Source organism: Ochlerotatus camptorhynchus, unplaced genomic scaffold (genome assembly GCF_037179485.1).
Source record: "Ochlerotatus camptorhynchus isolate MF236.1 unplaced genomic scaffold, CSIRO-AGI_Acam_v1.1 ptg000062l, whole genome shotgun sequence".
Lineage (NCBI taxonomy): Eukaryota > Metazoa > Arthropoda > Insecta > Diptera > Culicidae > Ochlerotatus > Ochlerotatus camptorhynchus.
The window spans coordinates 3554810-3572741 of record NW_027040552.1 but is presented as its reverse complement, the minus strand read 5'-3'; the positions used below and the strand labels follow the sequence as shown (position 1 = coordinate 3572741).

The window sequence follows — 17932 nt, the reverse complement described above, 5'->3', positions numbered from 1 at the left end:
TGTCGCCGGACTTGAGGTGGGTCTTGGTGAGGAGGCCCACGTCGATGGTATGCTTGCGGAGGAAGTCCGCAAACTCGATGGTTTTTGCTCTTAAGGAGCAAGCGTTCCATGTGACTATGCATAGTGGTTTTTAGACGCCATAATGCATAGCCAGTTTCACGATAGTTTCGAACTGTTCGTTCTTGTTGGTGCACTTGCGGAAAGCGCTTGTAACATGGACGAACATGTTCCAACACTCGTCCACCGAGTACATACCTTCTAGCGTTCGCGGTGTTCTCCAGGATCCAGGGGGAGTGGAATTTGTTCACCGGGCGTTGGTTGGTGGGGAGCGGGTTGCACTCGCGGTTGCTGGTTGGTTCGAAGAGACGGAAAATCGCCTGGCCCGAAAGTCGGGGACTTATTTTTCTTACGTCCTGGTTGGTTGGAGGTCGATGCATCAGTTCGGATACGGTTGAACTCCTCGCATTTGGGGCACTGCCTGTCAGAGCCCTGATGAGCACCGCCACAGTTGACACACTTGATAACCTCAGGACTGTCATCTGGGCAGTCGGAGGAGGCATGGTCCTTGGTGCAGAAGCAGCAGCGTGGGTTGATGTTGCAATTGCGGATACCGTGTCCGAAGTTGAGGCAGCGCTGACACTGCGTTACATCGCGGTGGCCACCACGGTAGGACTCCCAACGAATAATGACGTTGAAGAGCGAGCGGATTGCTTGCAACGCATTAAGCGTCACCATCCCCTTCTTGAAGTGTACCAGGAAAAGGCAATCCTGGTACTTCCTCTGGCTTTCGTTCCTCCTCTTGATCCGAAAGACGGCGATGGGGGCCAGCCTTTAATTTCAGCTTCGATCACTTTCGTTTCAAAATTCGGAAGGCCTCGGATGACTACCTTAAATGGCTTGTCGCCCGGGATGTCGTGAAAAATCCCACTTTGGAATTCTTCAGCGAAGCCAAAGCTTTGTTGTAGTCCGCTTTGGTGTGGAGGATGATTTTCATGCCAATCCCGCACAGCTTGTACTCGGCAGCGACGCCAAAGGATGCCCTCTCTTGAGCCAGCTTGTCGAGTGGTACTGACTTCACCACCAGAGGTATAAGTTTCACTTTCGGACTGTTCTGGCCGCCCGTGGCCAAGTTTTCAACGGACCCGCCGAAATCAACGACGTCACTACCGTTGATTGCTGTGGCGTTATCCTGGGGACCACTATTCCTTGGGGGTATGGACACTTCCACGGTCGGATGCGTCTCTCTTCGTCTTTTTGCCGCCTTGGGAAGCGTTAGACTGGGTTGCAGGGTTCGAACCCTGGTTCGAGCCTGTCTTCTTCATCACACGCGATGCACCGAAACGACCGAAAACGTCAACAAACGCGTAGCACTATTAATATCACTGGCACGAGCGAGCGAATCAAACAACCGACTGTACTGCACAACGGTTTGATGCAGAATCTTGGATTTTTTCATGTATATGCCTTCTTGTAGGTGGTTGGCCTAAGCTCTCCTATCCTCTGATGGGACTGCCATCTTAGGTGTAGCCGCTGGAGGCCAGTCAGAAGCTTTTTGAGCCGCACCTCCGTGGTGGACAGAATCTCGGAGACAAAGTATTTCCTCTACCGCCGTACTATGGTTACCGCGCCAGTGTTCGCTTCGCACCTCCTCACTTTGCTATTGTCGGATTGACAACATTGCCCAGGCTACGCCGGTGCGACAGGTCAGGAAATTCCAGGTGTTTGGAAAGAATTTGTTCTCTCAACTCAACCTCCATTTTCGTTGAATCGAAAAACACGACTTCGAGTTTGACAGCATGTACACAATACACATCAATGAGAAAGTGTGCAAAATTTTGTTGATTTTTACCCAATGGTAAAAAAGTTATGCCTTGTTGAATGTGTCGCAATAATTTCGTGTTCGCCCTTTAGCTGTGTCCATATTTCAACTGGTAGGCGTTTGTAATCATATGACTCGTGGAGGTATGATGTAGGGACTTGTGAGGACCGGAGCTAGGAATCACTCTCCTTTCAGGTATTCAAATCACCATTTTGTAGTGAAAAAACGTTGGCGCAGGTCTATAAAAATCTAAAGTTGTAAATGACAGTGACAATGACAATGACAATGACTCATTCATGTCGGTTTTTTTTTGAGGTTATCATGGAGAATGATTCGGGGCCTGTCTGCTTTATGTAGAATGTATTTTGTATAGGTTGAACGACCTCCGGGTTAATTTCCGCCATTTCTGAATAAGTGAACGCAAAGGTGGGGCAATTTGAATTCATGATGGGCACTACTTTTTAGAGGGTACCGATTCAACATGGCATCTCTTATGATAGTGAATGAAATGCTAAAATCACGCGTTGCGTTCCAACATTATTTTCCTCCACCATTGCAAAAACGTTCTAAACATCTTCAGGTGTCTATTTTAATGTTGGCCACTTCCATGTTCTGCAAATCATTGAAGTCACATAATCCAGATCCTAGCCTTGATAAGTCAAACCCTCAACCACTACTCTATCCCAACATGGTTTATTTACGTGGCCAGATTCTTCCTAAACCAAAAACCTTATGCATCACATCAAATAACATGCCAATTGATGATAATTTTCCTTAACGAACTTCTATAAAGTTCCCAAAATCTCCCAGATGTTCAATGATCGGACTGAAATATCCCATAATTTTCCTGAAATTCTCGGAACCTACCCGAATTTCACGTAACTTCTACTGATTTGCGAAATTTTATCGACTTTTCGATATTTCCCTGAAAATCATTCAACTTTCCTGAAGTTCTTTGAACTTTACAGAAATTCTTTGGATTTTCAGAAATTCCCTAGACTCCCGTGAATTCCATAGAACTTATTTGAGGTTAATGGAACTTTCTGAAAAATATTTGATCTTCCCTGAAGTATCCTAATGGAATTTCTTTTAAAATCTTCAAGCTTTTTTGAACTTCTTCGGATTTCCCTGACTTTTCCAAAAAAATCTAGGTGTTCTAGGAACTTCTCTTAACAAGTTGAAACGATTTTCCTAATATTCATGAATGTTCTCTGGTACTCCCGGTATTTTTCTGTAACTCTTTGAACTTCTCTGAAGTACACTGGACTTCTGTGAAGTTCCCTAATATTTTCTAAAGTTCTTTGAAGTTCTTAAAACTTTCCTGAAATTATCAGGATTTTTGTAACGTTAGTTTTCCTGAAATTCACAATCCAAATAATTTACGTGTTTCCAAGTTTCCATAGTTTATCAGAACTTCTTGCAAGTTCCTGCAACTTCTTGAAATTAATGTAACTACATTAAAGTAATCCGATCTTTCCTAAAGTACTCTAAGCTACTCTAAAGTTAATAAAATTTACCTTTAATTCCTCGAAACTTCTCAAGAGTTGTCTGAACTATCATGAAGGTCTCAGAACTTGCCTGAAACTAATTGAAGTAGCTGGAATTTATCTGATCTCTGCTGAACTCCTGCATTTTTTATAAGTTTTCGAATTTGCTCTAAATTTTACGGAACATTTCTTTAACTGTTCCCCGAAATTCTATTGATGTTCCGTTATTTTCCTGATGCCCTCGGAACTTTGCTGAAGTTTCCGAAAATTTTGTTAATGTTCTCGGAACTACTTTAAACTTTCTGCAATTTACTTGAAGTTAATAGAACTGCCCTCAAGCTGTTTTATGTTCCCTGATGCTCTTGGAGCCTTTCTGAAGTTATAGCAATTCTCCTGCCCAGAAATTAACCTGATTTTACTTACTTGGTCTTCTGTTAAATTCATGATATAGAGTACATGTCCCTAACCTCAGTTTAATATGAATCCTTGAATTACATTGTATGCCACATCTTATTTAATAATTGAGCTTCAAAAGATATTTCACTGCCAACATACAAGCTTAAATATCCTTATTATTTGGATGCTAATGAGGATCGACAGAAAATTGTAAAACTCAACATTTTAACATGAAAACTCTCCAGGTACGTGGTATGTCGGTCTACTGTCGGTCAACTCGCAGATTAATTATGCACAAATGGTTTTCCGAAAAGTTGTCGTTTCGAGAATACAGTGTTCAAAATTGTTAAGAAGTTTGGAGAAACTTGTTCTCCTGAAGATTTACCGAAATCTGTGCACCCAAAAGGACGGATTCACAGAAAGCACGGTCACGGAACTTGTATGACGTTCTCCTTCAAAAGCCAAACCGGTGCATTTTTATGATCGACGAAACGTATGTCAAATTGGATACCAGGACACTTCCTGGGCCGCAATTTTTCAACGATGAACAGAGGACTGATGTGCGACACATCCGAACCGAAAAATTTGGAAAAAAGGTTTTAGTGTGGCAAGCCATTTGCTCATGTGGCTTGAAGAGTTCTTCGTATTTCACAACGGGCACAAATAATGGTGAAAATTACAGAAGAGAATGCATCAAAAAACGGCTTCTACCTATCTACCAAAAGCATACGGATCCTCTATTGTTTTGGCCGGATCTGGCATCTGCTCACTATGCTTCTGCTACGTTGGAGATGCTCAAGAAGGAAAAAGTCGATTGTGTCGAAAAATTCCAAAATCCCCTAAACTGCCCTGAACTGCGTCCTATCAAAAGATACTGGGTAATAATTGAACGGCATCTTAAGAAAGATGGAAGAGAAGCAAGCTCTGTTGACTGCTTCAAGAAAATTTGGTCTGCAGCACAACGAAAAATTAAGAAGAAAGTTGTGCAGAATCTAATGGGCGGTATCAAGAGAAAAGTCCGAGCGTTCTTCAGAAATGAGAAGTAAACATTCAAACTCACGTGAAATCGGTCATATGTATGTTGATTTTCATTTATATAAAGTAAACTTATGAAAATAAATATTTTCCTTTGATAAACAGGGGTCTACTTTCTACTTCCGTATAAAACTCCGGCATGTGAAATCGCGATTCTTTTTCATTCCTTATCATTCATACGTAGCCACATTGTTAACGTCACTTAAACTTCTCGCGTAAGAACTGATGAGGAAGAAAGAGACAGTGTTTTCTTTCCGGTTGATCCAGATAGGGGAAAAGTTGGCTTCGGGAATACCTTAACCTATTATCGTCAGGGGGTAAACAGCTTCCTTGAGAGCTCAATTTTCGCATGTGGATACATTGTCTTTCAGAGCAACTATTGGCCAAATTTTAGTGATCAAGGACTTTGTTTACCCCCTGACGATAATAGGTTAAGGTATTGCCGAAGCCAACATTTCCCCTTATATAAACCACGATGCTTTTAGAATCATCATAAAAGCCAAATACATCATCTCACGACCACACATATAACGAACTGTCAAATCAATTCTAGATCAACATGTGAAATGGTTCTATGTTCTAAATGTAAACAATGGCTTTAAACGTCGATTTCTCGTGGATTAAGACTAATTCAGGCAAACCAACAGCAGCATCGGACCCCATTATAGTCGCAATTCTAGTACTGCACTATGTTTTGATTCGCTTTGAAAGTTTGACAGATAAAATGAGGGGTTTTTGGATTTCCCTATGTTTCGAGGGGTGTATCGATTAGCTTGGGACCAAAGAGAGTACCAGAGCTGAGCCAAAAAGTTGAGCACGTTTCTTCAGGATCTGCTTGTCTTAGCATTACCTCTATGGTAATATATTCCTCACTTTTATTCGTAAATCTGCTCTAATATGAAGAAAATCGACGAAAATTTTACTCAGACTAAGAGGATATTAATAGACTGAGTGAAACCTCTGTCGATTTTCATTATATTCAGAACGTTTCTTTCTGGAAAACCGAGGAAAATTTTACTCAGTCTTTGAGTGACCTGCGTTTTTGCGAATTTGGGTGTACGGAACTCAAATATAAGTCAAATTCGGCACCCGTGTGCCTTATGAAGTTAAAAAATATTTATAAACATTCTAAATTTCATAAACTTATGGTGACGCACAAGGAATTATAGTCATGAGGTATAGTTTATTTTACGCGATGACAGCAGCCTGACATAACTAGTGAATTAATCTTCGAAAAATCTTCTTTCATTTCGCGTATCTACTTGCATCGCGCATCATCTTTTTGCAGGAAATCTTCAGATTCGTCATCAATCTTCTTTCTATCTACTTAAAGAGCCTGAATTTATAAAGAGACGACATCTTATCCATTTGACAGGTCTTCTGCTCGATTGGAATGACTTTTCCTATGACTTTGACAGACAATCGATTGTTCCAATTTTGACATGTCGCCTCTTTATAAATTTAGGCTCTTTATATCTACTCAGCGTGCGAGCAGCTAGCCACAGCAAAACACAATATTTTCTGCATCGTAGATAGAGCCGTCCCTCTCGGTTTCTCCCCAAAACCTATGAACAGAATCATATTTCAATTAATTAGCTAAACATTGCATCACTTCCTACAGTGCATTTTAGCAATCATTAGTTAGCTTGTAGCAAATACCGAAATTTCAATGAATTCAGGATCCACCGCAATGAATGTTTACATTAGAGTCGGTGTATAATGAGTCACGCCAAGAGTGAAGCCAAGTCTCCCTATCGAACTGTCAATCCAGCTACCTATCGTGCAAAGTAAACAAACATTACGATGCTATGAAAGGTCCACGAAAGGTATTGCAATAAAATATAAAATATAATCGAAGAAATGATAATAAACACGCAGTGAGCATTCAATTGTCATGGAATACGTTTGGTAATGATCAGTAATGAGAATTTCTACTATTTTTTGTTAAGATAATTTGGCAAAATCACTGATATAATGATTAACTACAGTCGCTATTATTTTTTCTCGCTAGAAGTCATTTGAAGTTGATGTAGAAGTCCTCTGCTGCCAAGTTAAAAGAAAGGGAATCTTTCGAAAACCGTGATGCGAGTTCAACTGTTTTTCTCTTGGCGTGACTCATTATACACCAGCCCAGTGTCAGGCGCTTAGGCAACATGTTATACCGTGCACAGCAAAATAAACAATTTGGCCCGGGACATGCTGCCTATTGTCAAACGCTGCTGTTAGTACTTGTCACTGGCCTGTTATACACCGACTCTAGTTTACATTAGTTGGCCATGCTGTTTATTGTGTTGCCAGGTCCGGACGGAAGACTCGATCAGCGGCAAGCATGATAAATGTATACATTCGTGTTAGCTATAAATGGCAGAGTTTTTTACTTACTGGCTGTTTTGTATTTCTTAAAATGAGAGGCATTTCTAAGGCTGTGTTCCATTTGGTGAATTTTCACTTAAATTTGACAGATGGAAAATTTTAAAATAAACCTGCTATTGTACCAGACTTATTTCTGACAGACCAGGAATCAATTTTGACAAACACCTTATCGAAAATAGGAAGATCAACAACAGAGGGATTTTCGAACATCTTAATTTATTTTCGAACTGCAAAACTTAAGTGAAAATTCACCAAATGGAACACAGCCTAAATACTAATATAAAATATTTCAACTGTTGGGTAGTTTTGTTTTTTTTTAATTCATTTAGAAAACTAGTTCGCTGGCGAACATGAAATTTTCACGCAAATATTGACACTTGGCTACGGGATTTTTCGGTAGAGCTACCAAATAAGAAAAAAGCCATGTTTCACGCATCCAGTGACGTTTGCTTATCGGATTTTCCCATAGGAGTAAAGAGCTACAGAAACTTTGTAGACGCGAATTTACGTACCGTTCCAATCTGTTTTTCCTTCAGGACTTTTCAGTAGAGTGAAAAGGTGCAGAAATTATCCGCTATGTTTCTCGAAACTGACATTTGATTATGGGAGAACTTTCTTCTCCTATAGTAGTAAAGAGTTACAGACTCGTCTTCTACACAAATGGTTTCACCAATAACAATATAAAGTCATCATATAAATTTCGAAGGCCATAATTGAAAACACGTCTCAAAATGACGTCCCTAAAGTTCGGCCCATAGATTGAAATTTCCGAATAAACATTACAAGTGAAAACTGTGATATTATTACAAAAAGGTAAGTCCTTTCAATTCATGAAAATATCAGGTTTTTTGATGACCACCGCAGTGTAGATTTCCGTTAGTGCAATAATACGGCAAGATCATGGAACATAGATATCGAAAAAAATGAAAATTTCACTCAACTTTTTCTTTAAAAATGAACAATTAATGTACTAAATTTGTCCCAAAAATAGGCAATTCATTAACGGATTACAATTTTACAGCAGATGTGATATTAGGTTTTCATTACTATTCCCTATTTCTGAAATTTTCTAAAATTCTTCGCTGGAGTAAAGGTGTTACGACCTGTAAAATAACTGTTAAACCACCCCAAAAGTCTAGACTTCCATTAAGTTCTCGAAACTTCTCCGAAATTATCGGCACTGCCCTAACGATGAGTAAACTTCCTTAAGCTCATTCAGCTAGCTATCATCTGTAGCTCATCCCTGTTGAACATCCTAATACCAACAATCAATACGAAACTAACGATTTTAAATTGGCTCACCACTTTAGTAGCCTATTGGTCCCAAGCAAACGATTAACGTACCCTATTCTAGTCGAAATTCTAGTACTACGCAATGTTTGTTTTGATTCGCTATGAAAGTTTGACAGATAAAATGAGGGGTTATTGGTTTCTCCTATGTTTTGAGGGGTGAATCGATGAGCTTGGGACCGAAAAGAGTACCAGAGCTGAGCCAAAAAGTTGAGCACGTTATTTCGGGACCTTCTAGTCTTAGAGTTACCTCTATGCTAATACCATAGAGGTAACTCTAAGACCAGAAGGTCCCGAAGAAACGTGCTCAACTTTTTGGCTCCGCTCTGGTACTATCTTCGGTCCCAAGCTACTCGATGCACCCCTCGAAACATAGGAAAATCCACGAACCCCTCATTTTATGTCAAACTTTCATGGCAAATCAAAACAAACATTGTGTAGTACTAGAATTTTACCATAGCATAGAGCATGTTGAGTTACCTCTATGCTAATACCTTAGCATTACTCAACCACCGCGACTAAACCGTTCGTCTCAGGACCACCATACATTATTATTGTTTAAGAGTAAATTTTCATTGAACGTTCACTCGTCTTTCTGCCAGCCACATCACCCACAAAGCTCTTTGATAATGTACCCAGCAACCAAAAGTGTGCAGTCAAATGCGTAACAGTATTGAAGTAGTACATAAAGCAAACCCCACACGCATCAATATATTGACGAGAAGGGGAATTATTGACTATAATATTGATGATGTGAATTCAGAAATATTTTCAATCTCGATATATTGACGTCAATATAGCATGTATTGACAATACGATTATTGTCAATAAAAGCAATCGTGTAGGGTTCACTTAACAATTATTCTCCCAATGACCGAATAGCACATGACCTTGTCAATTAACCAAAAACACTTCGAGTTAAGGTAAGGTTTTCTCCAGGACGCTAGAAAAAAGCAAAAAATCTCGAATTTACACACGCAGGCAAAAGAACGTAAGAATTCCATAAGAAACACTTATGAATTTTAGCCATAAGAAATGAGTGTGAATTTAATTGATTTGATGAAAAATAATGTTGTCAAAAAATTATAAATCGGAGCAGACTGGAACCGGATAATGGACGTTGCGGTTGACCACTCGTCTTTCACACTTGGGAAAATTAAATGGTTAAAGGCATATAAGAGTTACCTCAAGTTAGACGAAAATCTTATGTTCATAAGTCGAGCCTTATCATATTCTTAGGTCTTCACTGAGGTAGATCGCAAATATCTTGCGAATGGAAAATTTTAGCAAGAAATTTCCCCAATCAATTTTCGCTTTTTTATTATCTAGGTATTGAATAAACCAAAAATTCCGTGCGTTTTGTGCACGAAAATGCGTAATTTTGTAATCAGTAAACAAGGCGCTTCCGTGATGGGAAAAAAAGTGGTTTCCCTAACACAGTCGCCGAACATTGATACCGAGTACATAATCCTACGTCAAATCTTCGGTCGTGTTTTGGATACAACCTCTTACTTTTTTCTTGGTCATCCATGGTTTTATTGGGTTCCTCTTCCTCGTCTGGCGTGTGGGATTTGCGTTTTCCTTGACCTGGGACCACGTGCAAAGTTTGGTACTGTAATAATTTTAGTCGTCGGTGTTATCGTAGTGCGGTGTTATCTGACCTCTACAGATACGAAGTGCATCTAAAAGATGGAAAATTCCCACGAATTTCTACAGCGCATATTGGCAAGACACAAATTAAAAAGTGTCGATTCAAAACGGTCAGATTATCTGGCATCCACAATTATCAATCATCGTTGGACTGCTTAACATGTAGGATTAGTAGGGTCAATATCCGCAAGTTAACACCAAAAATAGATATTGTAGAAAGTTCAACGAGCTTTGGTGCGTCGAAAGCGTCGATCAAACCCATCGTAATAATTCTATGTTAATAACGGTAAATCAAGAGAAACCCATGTCGATGTCAGATAACAAATATTACACTTACTTATATGAATAGTTCGATCCGTTTCCTGCATAATTGATACAATTCACTTCCGCTGACCTTGTCCTCCCGACCGGAGACCGGCATACATGACGAATCAGGTAAACATGCTTCTTCTCCGCCCTACCCATGAACATTTTCCAAGTAATATAAAAGGGAATGTTGTTGGACATGTGAGCGCAACTATTGATTATTCCGTTATCAATAGTATTGGTATACAGATATAGATAGATATTGCAAATACATAGCTTTCTCCCTTGTTTTGATTGTTAGGCTCTGTAATCTGTCATTAGGGATGATTTTTTTTTTCTCGATAAGTGAAACAAGCAAATTACTATTGTTATTAATTTCTCACATATTCAGCAGAGCAGACGCATTACAACCTTTACGAAGTGTTGTCCTGACCGTGATATTATTTGCTAACGGCAAACACAGCCAAGCATACATAACCTTTCACACCACGCCTCCTGAATAAATTACACGCTTAATTACCATGTTTATGTGTTTTTCCTTTTTTTTATTCTCGCAGATTGCCGCGTCATAATGCCAACATGCATCGTTCGACAGTGGTGAGAGGAAGCGATGGAAAAATTTAACAATGACTATCGTGAATGCTATTATACCTAATACAGTCACAGGAATTTCCCAGCAAGTTGTGATTTTTTAGTAGTTTAGAAATAACAAAAAAACAGTCGGAAAAATGGCTGAAAACGTCAAGGTTGTGGTTCGGTGCAGGCCGATGAACAAACGGGAGCAATCGTCCGGTTGCAAGGTTTGCAGTGAAACAATGGTACCTCATCTTACGTATCGCTAACGGTGCATTTTTTTGTTTTCGCAGAACATCACCCAAATCGACAATTCTACAGTGAATCTGGACAATCCGAGCGACTCTAGCGCACCGCAAAAGTCGTTCAAATTCGATAGCGCCTACGGTTATGCCGCGACTACCGAGAACATCTATAGTGAAATCTGCTACCCGTTGATCGAGGTGAGGAACTCTACAAATGTATGTCCATGATACCTCAAACCTTTATCGTTTTTCAGAGCGTTCTCGAGGGCTACAATGCGACAATCTTTGCGTATGGGCAGACCGGTTGCGGTAAGTCGCACACCATGCAGGGGACTACGTACAACATGTCTGCAGCGGATCCGAATAACGCCAACAACATCGGTATCATCCCACGGTCGTTCGAGCATGTGTTCGAAGCGATTTCCGTGGCAAGCGACGTGCGGTATCTGGTTCTCGTGAGTTACCTAGAGATCTACAACGAAACCATTCGTGATCTGTTGTCGTTGAGTTCTGGAGGTACGAGTCTGGCCATCAAGGAACATCCCGGCGATGGCGTTACCGTACAAGGTCTCTCTATGCACACGGTGCACGGAATTAAGGAATGCATAGAACTATTGGATATGGGAGCGAAGAATCGAATAGTTGGTGCCACTCTGATGAACGTTGAGAGCTCCCGGTCGCATTCGATCTTTACTATTACCTTGGAGCAGATGTCGACCGGTGCCGGGCAGGATGCTGTGATAAAACGAGGGAAGCTAAACCTGGTGGATTTAGCCGGGTCCGAGCGACAGAGTAAGACTGGAGCAACCGGTGACCGGTTGAAGGAAGCGACCAAAATTAACCTTTCACTTTCGGCACTGGGGAATGTAATCTCGGCCTTAGTCGACGGTAAGACGAAGCACGTGCCCTACAGGGATTCCAAATTGACGAGACTGCTGCAGGATTCGCTGGGAGGAAACACAAAGACACTGATGGTCGCATGTATCTCGCCAGCGGATTTCAACTACGATGAAACGCTTTCGACACTACGCTATGCTAGTCGAGCGAAGAACATTGCCAACAAACCGAAGATCAATGAAGATCCGAAGGATACTATGCTGCGTGAGTATCAGGAAGAGATTCAGCGATTAAAGCAAATGCTGGCGAGCGAGGGAAAGCTGCCGATTGGAAATGGGCTTTCTGCGGGAGATGTGCTAGAAACTGCTGTTGCGTCCGGAGTGGTACAATCTTCGTTTGACCATGAAAAACGAGCGTTGAAAGGTCAGTACGATACGGACGTGGCGAATCTGAGGAAGGAGTACGAACAGCAGAAGATTGCCAAGCAGGAGCTGGTGAAGGACATCGAGAAGATAAAGTCCTACTATGAAGGACAGATGCAGGAGTTGATTTCGAAGAGAAACACGGAAAAGGTACAAGATGGTGTAGCGGCGGCAACAACGGTGAAGTCGCCAGTTGACAAACAGGAAATCTACAATCGAATCAAGGAAATCAAGGATGCGCTAATTGGAGGTGAACGAGCGAATGATATCCAGTTGAAGGAGAAGCGCTATCGCAGCAAGTTGGCATCGCAGAAGCGGTTGAATGCATTGGCTCATGTGATAAGTAGAGTAGAGCAGAGTGGGGACCGAGACCTGCTTCAAGGGCACTACACTGACATTCAGCAGGAATTGAAGGTGCGTTACGAGCAGATTAGACAGCAGAGGAGGAGAATAAAGTCGCTGGAGCGGGATATCTCTGACATTCAGGGAGAGTTTCAAACTGATCGGGCTGACTATTTGACTACGATTAGGTTGCTAGAGAAGAAGATACTGTTTTACGAGGCAGTGTTTCAGAAAGCGATGCCGGTACTGAGGAAAGATGGGCGGTATTGGAATTTGGAGTCCTTAGAACTGGATTCGGAGTGGAATGATGACCTGAACAAGTGGAAGTTACCGGACGACACGCTGCTAAGAGTACGATTTCCTCCTGGTAAGTAGTTGAAAAGAAAATGTTGGTATCACGTGTAAGGGGCTGTTCATAAACTACGTAGACAGTTTAGGGGGGAGGGTTGACAATTATCCATGGCCCATACAAATTTTAAAATTTTTGTATGAACAATTGTCTACGCAGGGGGAGGGGTGGGGGTCAAGAATCCCAAAAACTGTCTACGTAGTTTATGAACAGCCCCTAATAATATAGTTTTACTACACTCTAAAATATTTCTTGGGAAGTAATTTGAATTTTCCTCCACCAGCCGATTCCGTCCAGCAGCAACAGCCAAGTGAATCATCGCCAACGAAAACCGGCCGTGACAGTCAGACTTCCCTTACGGCACCGGGGCGACTGGAGCGGAGTTCTACGATGATTCTCACCAAACTACCCAATTGCGAGAGCAATTCCTCGGCGGGTGAACCCCGGAGGAAGGAGTTTCTTAGCAAAAGCACCAACTGCAGCCCATTCCCCAAGATCGAAGATGTTGCCGTGTCCTATTTCCGACCACGGCGGGCAGCCGAACTGGTCTATCGCAGTGGGTGGGGAAGCTTTCAGAAATAGTGCACCAGTTGTTTTACTGTTAGTTTGTATGAGATTTGGAAGGGTTTCGAATATTTTTTTTATGAAAATAAAGCGAGCAGTTTATTTTTTCGACAAACAATTTTCATTAAAATCTAAAGTCCCAAAACCTCCGAAAAAGAAAAAAATAGCACTTTAAGAAAGCTTAACGAAGAGATTGTTGGCATCGTAAGAAGGCAATTGCATTGCATATTTTTCCTGCAATTTCGGTGGAACGAACCGTCCACCGAGATAGTGTTTCGCATTCGCTAATTTTTTGGCGCATAGCTTCGGTGCCGTCAACGAGATTAGACAATCCGGTTTGATGCTGTGCTCATCCTGTGGACCTTCCTCCACGTGCCATCCACTGGGAATGTCCACACTAGAACGTTAAATGACGGTTAGGTACTTAACTACACTTACAACGAAAAACTTGCGCTACTCCGTAGTCCATACCTTACAATCGGCACTTTGCTTTGCTTCAGAACGTCCATAATCGGCACAAACGACTCCCGGACTGGAGGTTTGAAACTGAATCCAAATAGAGCATCCACAATCAGTCCAAACTCTCGATCGACCCATTCCAAGCTGGGACACTCTTTGGACACCGTAATTCCCATAGATTCACACTGATGTTGCAAATTGATGAACAGATCTTTCTCCGTGCGCTTCGGATAGTATACGTGAGCTTCAAAGTTCATCAACGTCAAATGTCGAGCGGCCACAAGGCCATCTCCTCCGTTATTTCCAGGACCGCAACATATCAGGACCTTTCGTTTGTTGGTACTGGGCATGGATCCATAACAATCGTTGATGGCGTGAGCGCAGCTCAGGCCGGCTAGCTCCATCAACTGATCTACGCTGAATTTGTACTCGTTGAAGAGTTCCTCGTCCACGCTGATGGCTTCCTGCTGGTTTAGGTATTTCATCTTGTCGATAGTCGTAAAGATGGTTCGATACAGTGCGGAAAAGGCCGTTGGCTGTTAGAGAAAAAGTTGGCGAACTGAGTATCTTTGAAATTGAAATTCAAGTTCCGGAGATAATGGTAGCGTCCTAGCTTTGATGCACTTATACGAGCTTGTGAATGCTTTCAACTTAGTGACATTGATTAAACACTCGCCTTTATCATGATATATTGGTAGTAATATCTATTTGAGATTAATTATTGAGTTGACCGTTGTTGGATCTCCATTCACCGCCCATATGGATGTAAACAAAAGTAATTTTGTTCGAAAATAAACAGTGAAATAAAATTTTCGATAGTTTATGATCAGCAGGCATCTTTACACAAGTGAATAAGTTGATTAAATGCATGTTTAGAACTCATATTGCGAACTTTTTCAAAAAATGTTGATAGAATGAGCGGTAAATCAAAGACACCATATCAAGAAGACTGGCAACTTTGCCAGAATCCAAGCGACAGATACAGTAGCGCTGCTCTTGAGCGAAGGTGGAAGCAACGCATAGAAAAATGAGCAAATGCACAAACCTTTCTTCTGAGGATGTAATCTTTGCTATCAAATTCGTTCGAAGCATTTACCTTTGAGCGGGCAGATGACACAAGTGTACTTGTCTCATAGCGGTCGTACGAGAAAATGGAAGAGTTGCCAGTCTTCTTGATATGTTGTCTTCGGGTAAATGGAGGTCGAGCGGTGAACGGGTACCACATGGTTCAAAAATACTTAAAAATGACATTTTATCAAACTTCTTTAATACAAGCTAAAACATTAAAATATTGAACCCATTATCCATCAATTAGTTGACATTGAATACAAGGAACTCGTTTTGTGAGAAAAATTGAGTTTATTAATTTTGTTTAAGTCTGGTAAGGGCTGTTACTGAATAGTTGATTTATAAGAAAAAATGTTCTAAGTTATGTCAATGTTTAAACACTTCCCAAAACTTTAAACATAATTTAACGTTACGGTTGAATTGTCACTTTGTGAAGCATATTTTTAAGTATACAAAAAAAAAGAACTTAAAACTTCAAAAACTGTCACACACACCTGCATGACAGCACTGTAAGTACATGCACGTACGTCACAAATTGTATATAATACGTTGTTTTTTTTGGATTACTAATACTAGAATGATTTTATGGCGGTAAGCACCAACTGATATTATCCTCGGTTCAAATCCCGATAACGAATGTTGGCTTGATTTGGTATCGACGGTGCTATTCAACAATTCAATCTTAAGCAAACATTTGACAGATTTTCCAAACAGGAACGGTATTAAAAGTAAATCCAAGTTGAAGCTTACCGTTATTAATGTATTCGGCGCAAAATGTACTAACACGATTTGATGGAAAAGCGCACTTTTATGACCGATACCGTACTTCCAACACTTCTTTGTTCATTTTGGAGCGAAATACGCAATATTAAAATTATACAGATATTGATACAGATTTTCCGAAGAAATACAGATGAAAAGATTTGTATAAGCAAAAATACAGATTTGCTTTTGGCAACCCTGCTCCTCTGTGACACAGTTGGTTTGAAATGTTACATTGGGATAGCAGCTTCTACAGATAGGCTTAGTAATGTTCTTTTTCGTGAATACGTTTTTTCATACTATGTCCCTATTATGTACAATTTATAACAAGAAGAATGAGGCTTAAATTGTCTATGTGTCTACGCTCCACACAAATTTCTAAAAAGTAGGTATGGTCAAATATCTACGCAGGATGAGGGGGGGGGAGGGGGGAACAACCCCTACTATACCAAATGTTATGTTGATTCATCTAATATCTACACAACTGTATTCGAAACACGTCATGGTAAACTCTCAAAGCAAGAAGTTGCAAATATGATATGTACTTACTTGTCGTAGTTGCTTAATTTTTACTAAATCACAGAAAATATTTTTCAAAATCATCACTCAAGAAAGAGCCGGTTTGTTTTTGTTTTGCACTTTTTTTTTATTGATTCGGCTGCGTTCTTGTTTTACAGTAGAGGCATTCCTTCATAAATCCCGCCAGCCAAATATACATACACGGCCAAATCAAAGGACCAACACACTGAGTCAAATTGCTCAATCACTTTTTTTTGCATACAAATTTTATTCCCCTTTTAATTGTGCTTTGCATGAACGAGATTTGCACCACATAGAAAAAATCAATTTTTAGAACAGTTCAAACTTCACTGAAGGACTGAACACAATGCGCACTAACCTCTATACCGCTGCCGCTTTACCGCATTCCTACCCACAATCTCGCCCACATTGCAAGCACGCATAAGATTACTCAGAAGTTCTCATCGGAACTACTTTGATATTCTTCTCAGAACTACTTTGAACTTCTCCTCAGAACTACTCTCAGCCACCTCTATGGTTGAACTACGGTGTGCAATACGGACAATATAATATTAAAATAATTTTTATGTAAATAAAATTCATATACGAATACCTATCTGAAGAACATCATTTGATTGATTGATTTATCTTTATTAAGGAGGCTTTCAGCCTGAGGCTGGTTCGCCTCCAAAAACATCATTTGATTTTTTGTTTCAGTTACCTAAATTATCCCTGATCTACCAGAAGAATAAAAAAAATACTTGAAAAAAAGAATTTTTGATCATATAGAAGAGATCTTTTGAATGATCCCTGATCTAGCTTGCATCTTAAAAGCATGTTTACAAGACGTCATTGAATTTTTTGATCAGTCCAAGATCTTCAGGATAATACTTGATCTACTTAAAGGCATCATATTCGAGAGTCGTCCTTGCACTTTCAATCAATAGGAGATCTTTTTTTTTTGCTCTGTTCGGGACCTAACACTACATACCAGTAAATTGATCTATTGTAGTATATCCCGTGTCCTTTGTTTAGTGCATGTCGTATTGCTCCATCACTATTGAGAAATGATGAAGTATTCGATTTTTTTACAGTTGCCACTTTTGCATTTATCGCAAGGATCCGACTTTAATTGAAAGGTCCCGATATTTATACCCTTCGGAGTGTTGAAACACCCTCCAAAGGCGCGCCCCTTTGTCAGTCAAAATTGGATTCCTTAGCAACAAAATTAAGGTATGGCACCGATAATGACCATGCATCAGAACCCTAGTCTTAACCTGTCTTAACCACTTCAAACTAGGGAACAACGAATAGAAGATTACATCACATAGATGAATACAACTAACTCATTTTTTCCCCTTGTTTCAAGATCATCCTCGGTAGACAAAGCCGAGTCTTGTCACTATCAACAAGGCATAAAAAGTAACAAGGATTAA

General features: G+C 40.5%; 2 protein-coding genes across 2 annotated transcripts; one reads left to right on the top strand and one right to left on the bottom strand.

Moving 5' to 3' along the window:
* The first annotated feature begins 11012 nt into the window (after window positions 1-11012).
* Kif3C (Kinesin family member 3C) lies at window positions 11013-13791 on the top strand. Its single transcript, XM_065239827.1, has 4 exons — window positions 11013-11156; window positions 11223-11372; window positions 11429-13142; window positions 13408-13791. Exons 1-4 carry the CDS (start codon window positions 11085-11087, stop codon window positions 13704-13706), a joined length of 2235 nt encoding a protein of 744 aa, XP_065095899.1. The 5' UTR covers window positions 11013-11084; the 3' UTR covers window positions 13707-13791.
* A 29-nt stretch (window positions 13792-13820) lies between these two features.
* Window positions 13821-16600, bottom strand: Naxe (NAD(P)HX epimerase). The gene is made up of 3 exons (XM_065216406.1): window positions 16527-16600; window positions 14160-14683; window positions 13821-14085 (listed from the first exon to the last, which is right to left on the bottom strand). The coding sequence occupies exons 1-3, from the start codon at window positions 16578-16580 to the stop codon at window positions 13860-13862; spliced, it is 804 nt and encodes a 267-aa protein (XP_065072478.1). The 5' UTR covers window positions 16581-16600; the 3' UTR covers window positions 13821-13859.
* Window positions 16601-17932: the final 1332 nt, after the last annotated feature.

Coding starts and splice junctions, on each gene's coding strand:
- Naxe (XM_065216406.1), bottom strand. CDS start 16,580: ATGATTTTGAAAAATATTTTCTGTGATTTAGTAAAAATTAAGCAACTA. Junction 14,684..16,526: donor AAATTAAGCAACTACGACAA/GTAAGTACATAT, acceptor TTTCTCTAACAG/CCAACGGCCTTTTCCGCACT. Junction 14,086..14,159: donor AGCAAAGTGCCGATTGTAAG/GTATGGACTACG, acceptor TTAACGTTCTAG/TGTGGACATTCCCAGTGGAT.
- Kif3C (XM_065239827.1), top strand. CDS start 11,085: ATGGCTGAAAACGTCAAGGTTGTGGTTCGGTGCAGGCCGATGAACAAA. Junction 11,157..11,222: donor AGCAATCGTCCGGTTGCAAG/GTTTGCAGTGAA, acceptor TTGTTTTCGCAG/AACATCACCCAAATCGACAA. Junction 11,373..11,428: donor TCTGCTACCCGTTGATCGAG/GTGAGGAACTCT, acceptor ATCGTTTTTCAG/AGCGTTCTCGAGGGCTACAA.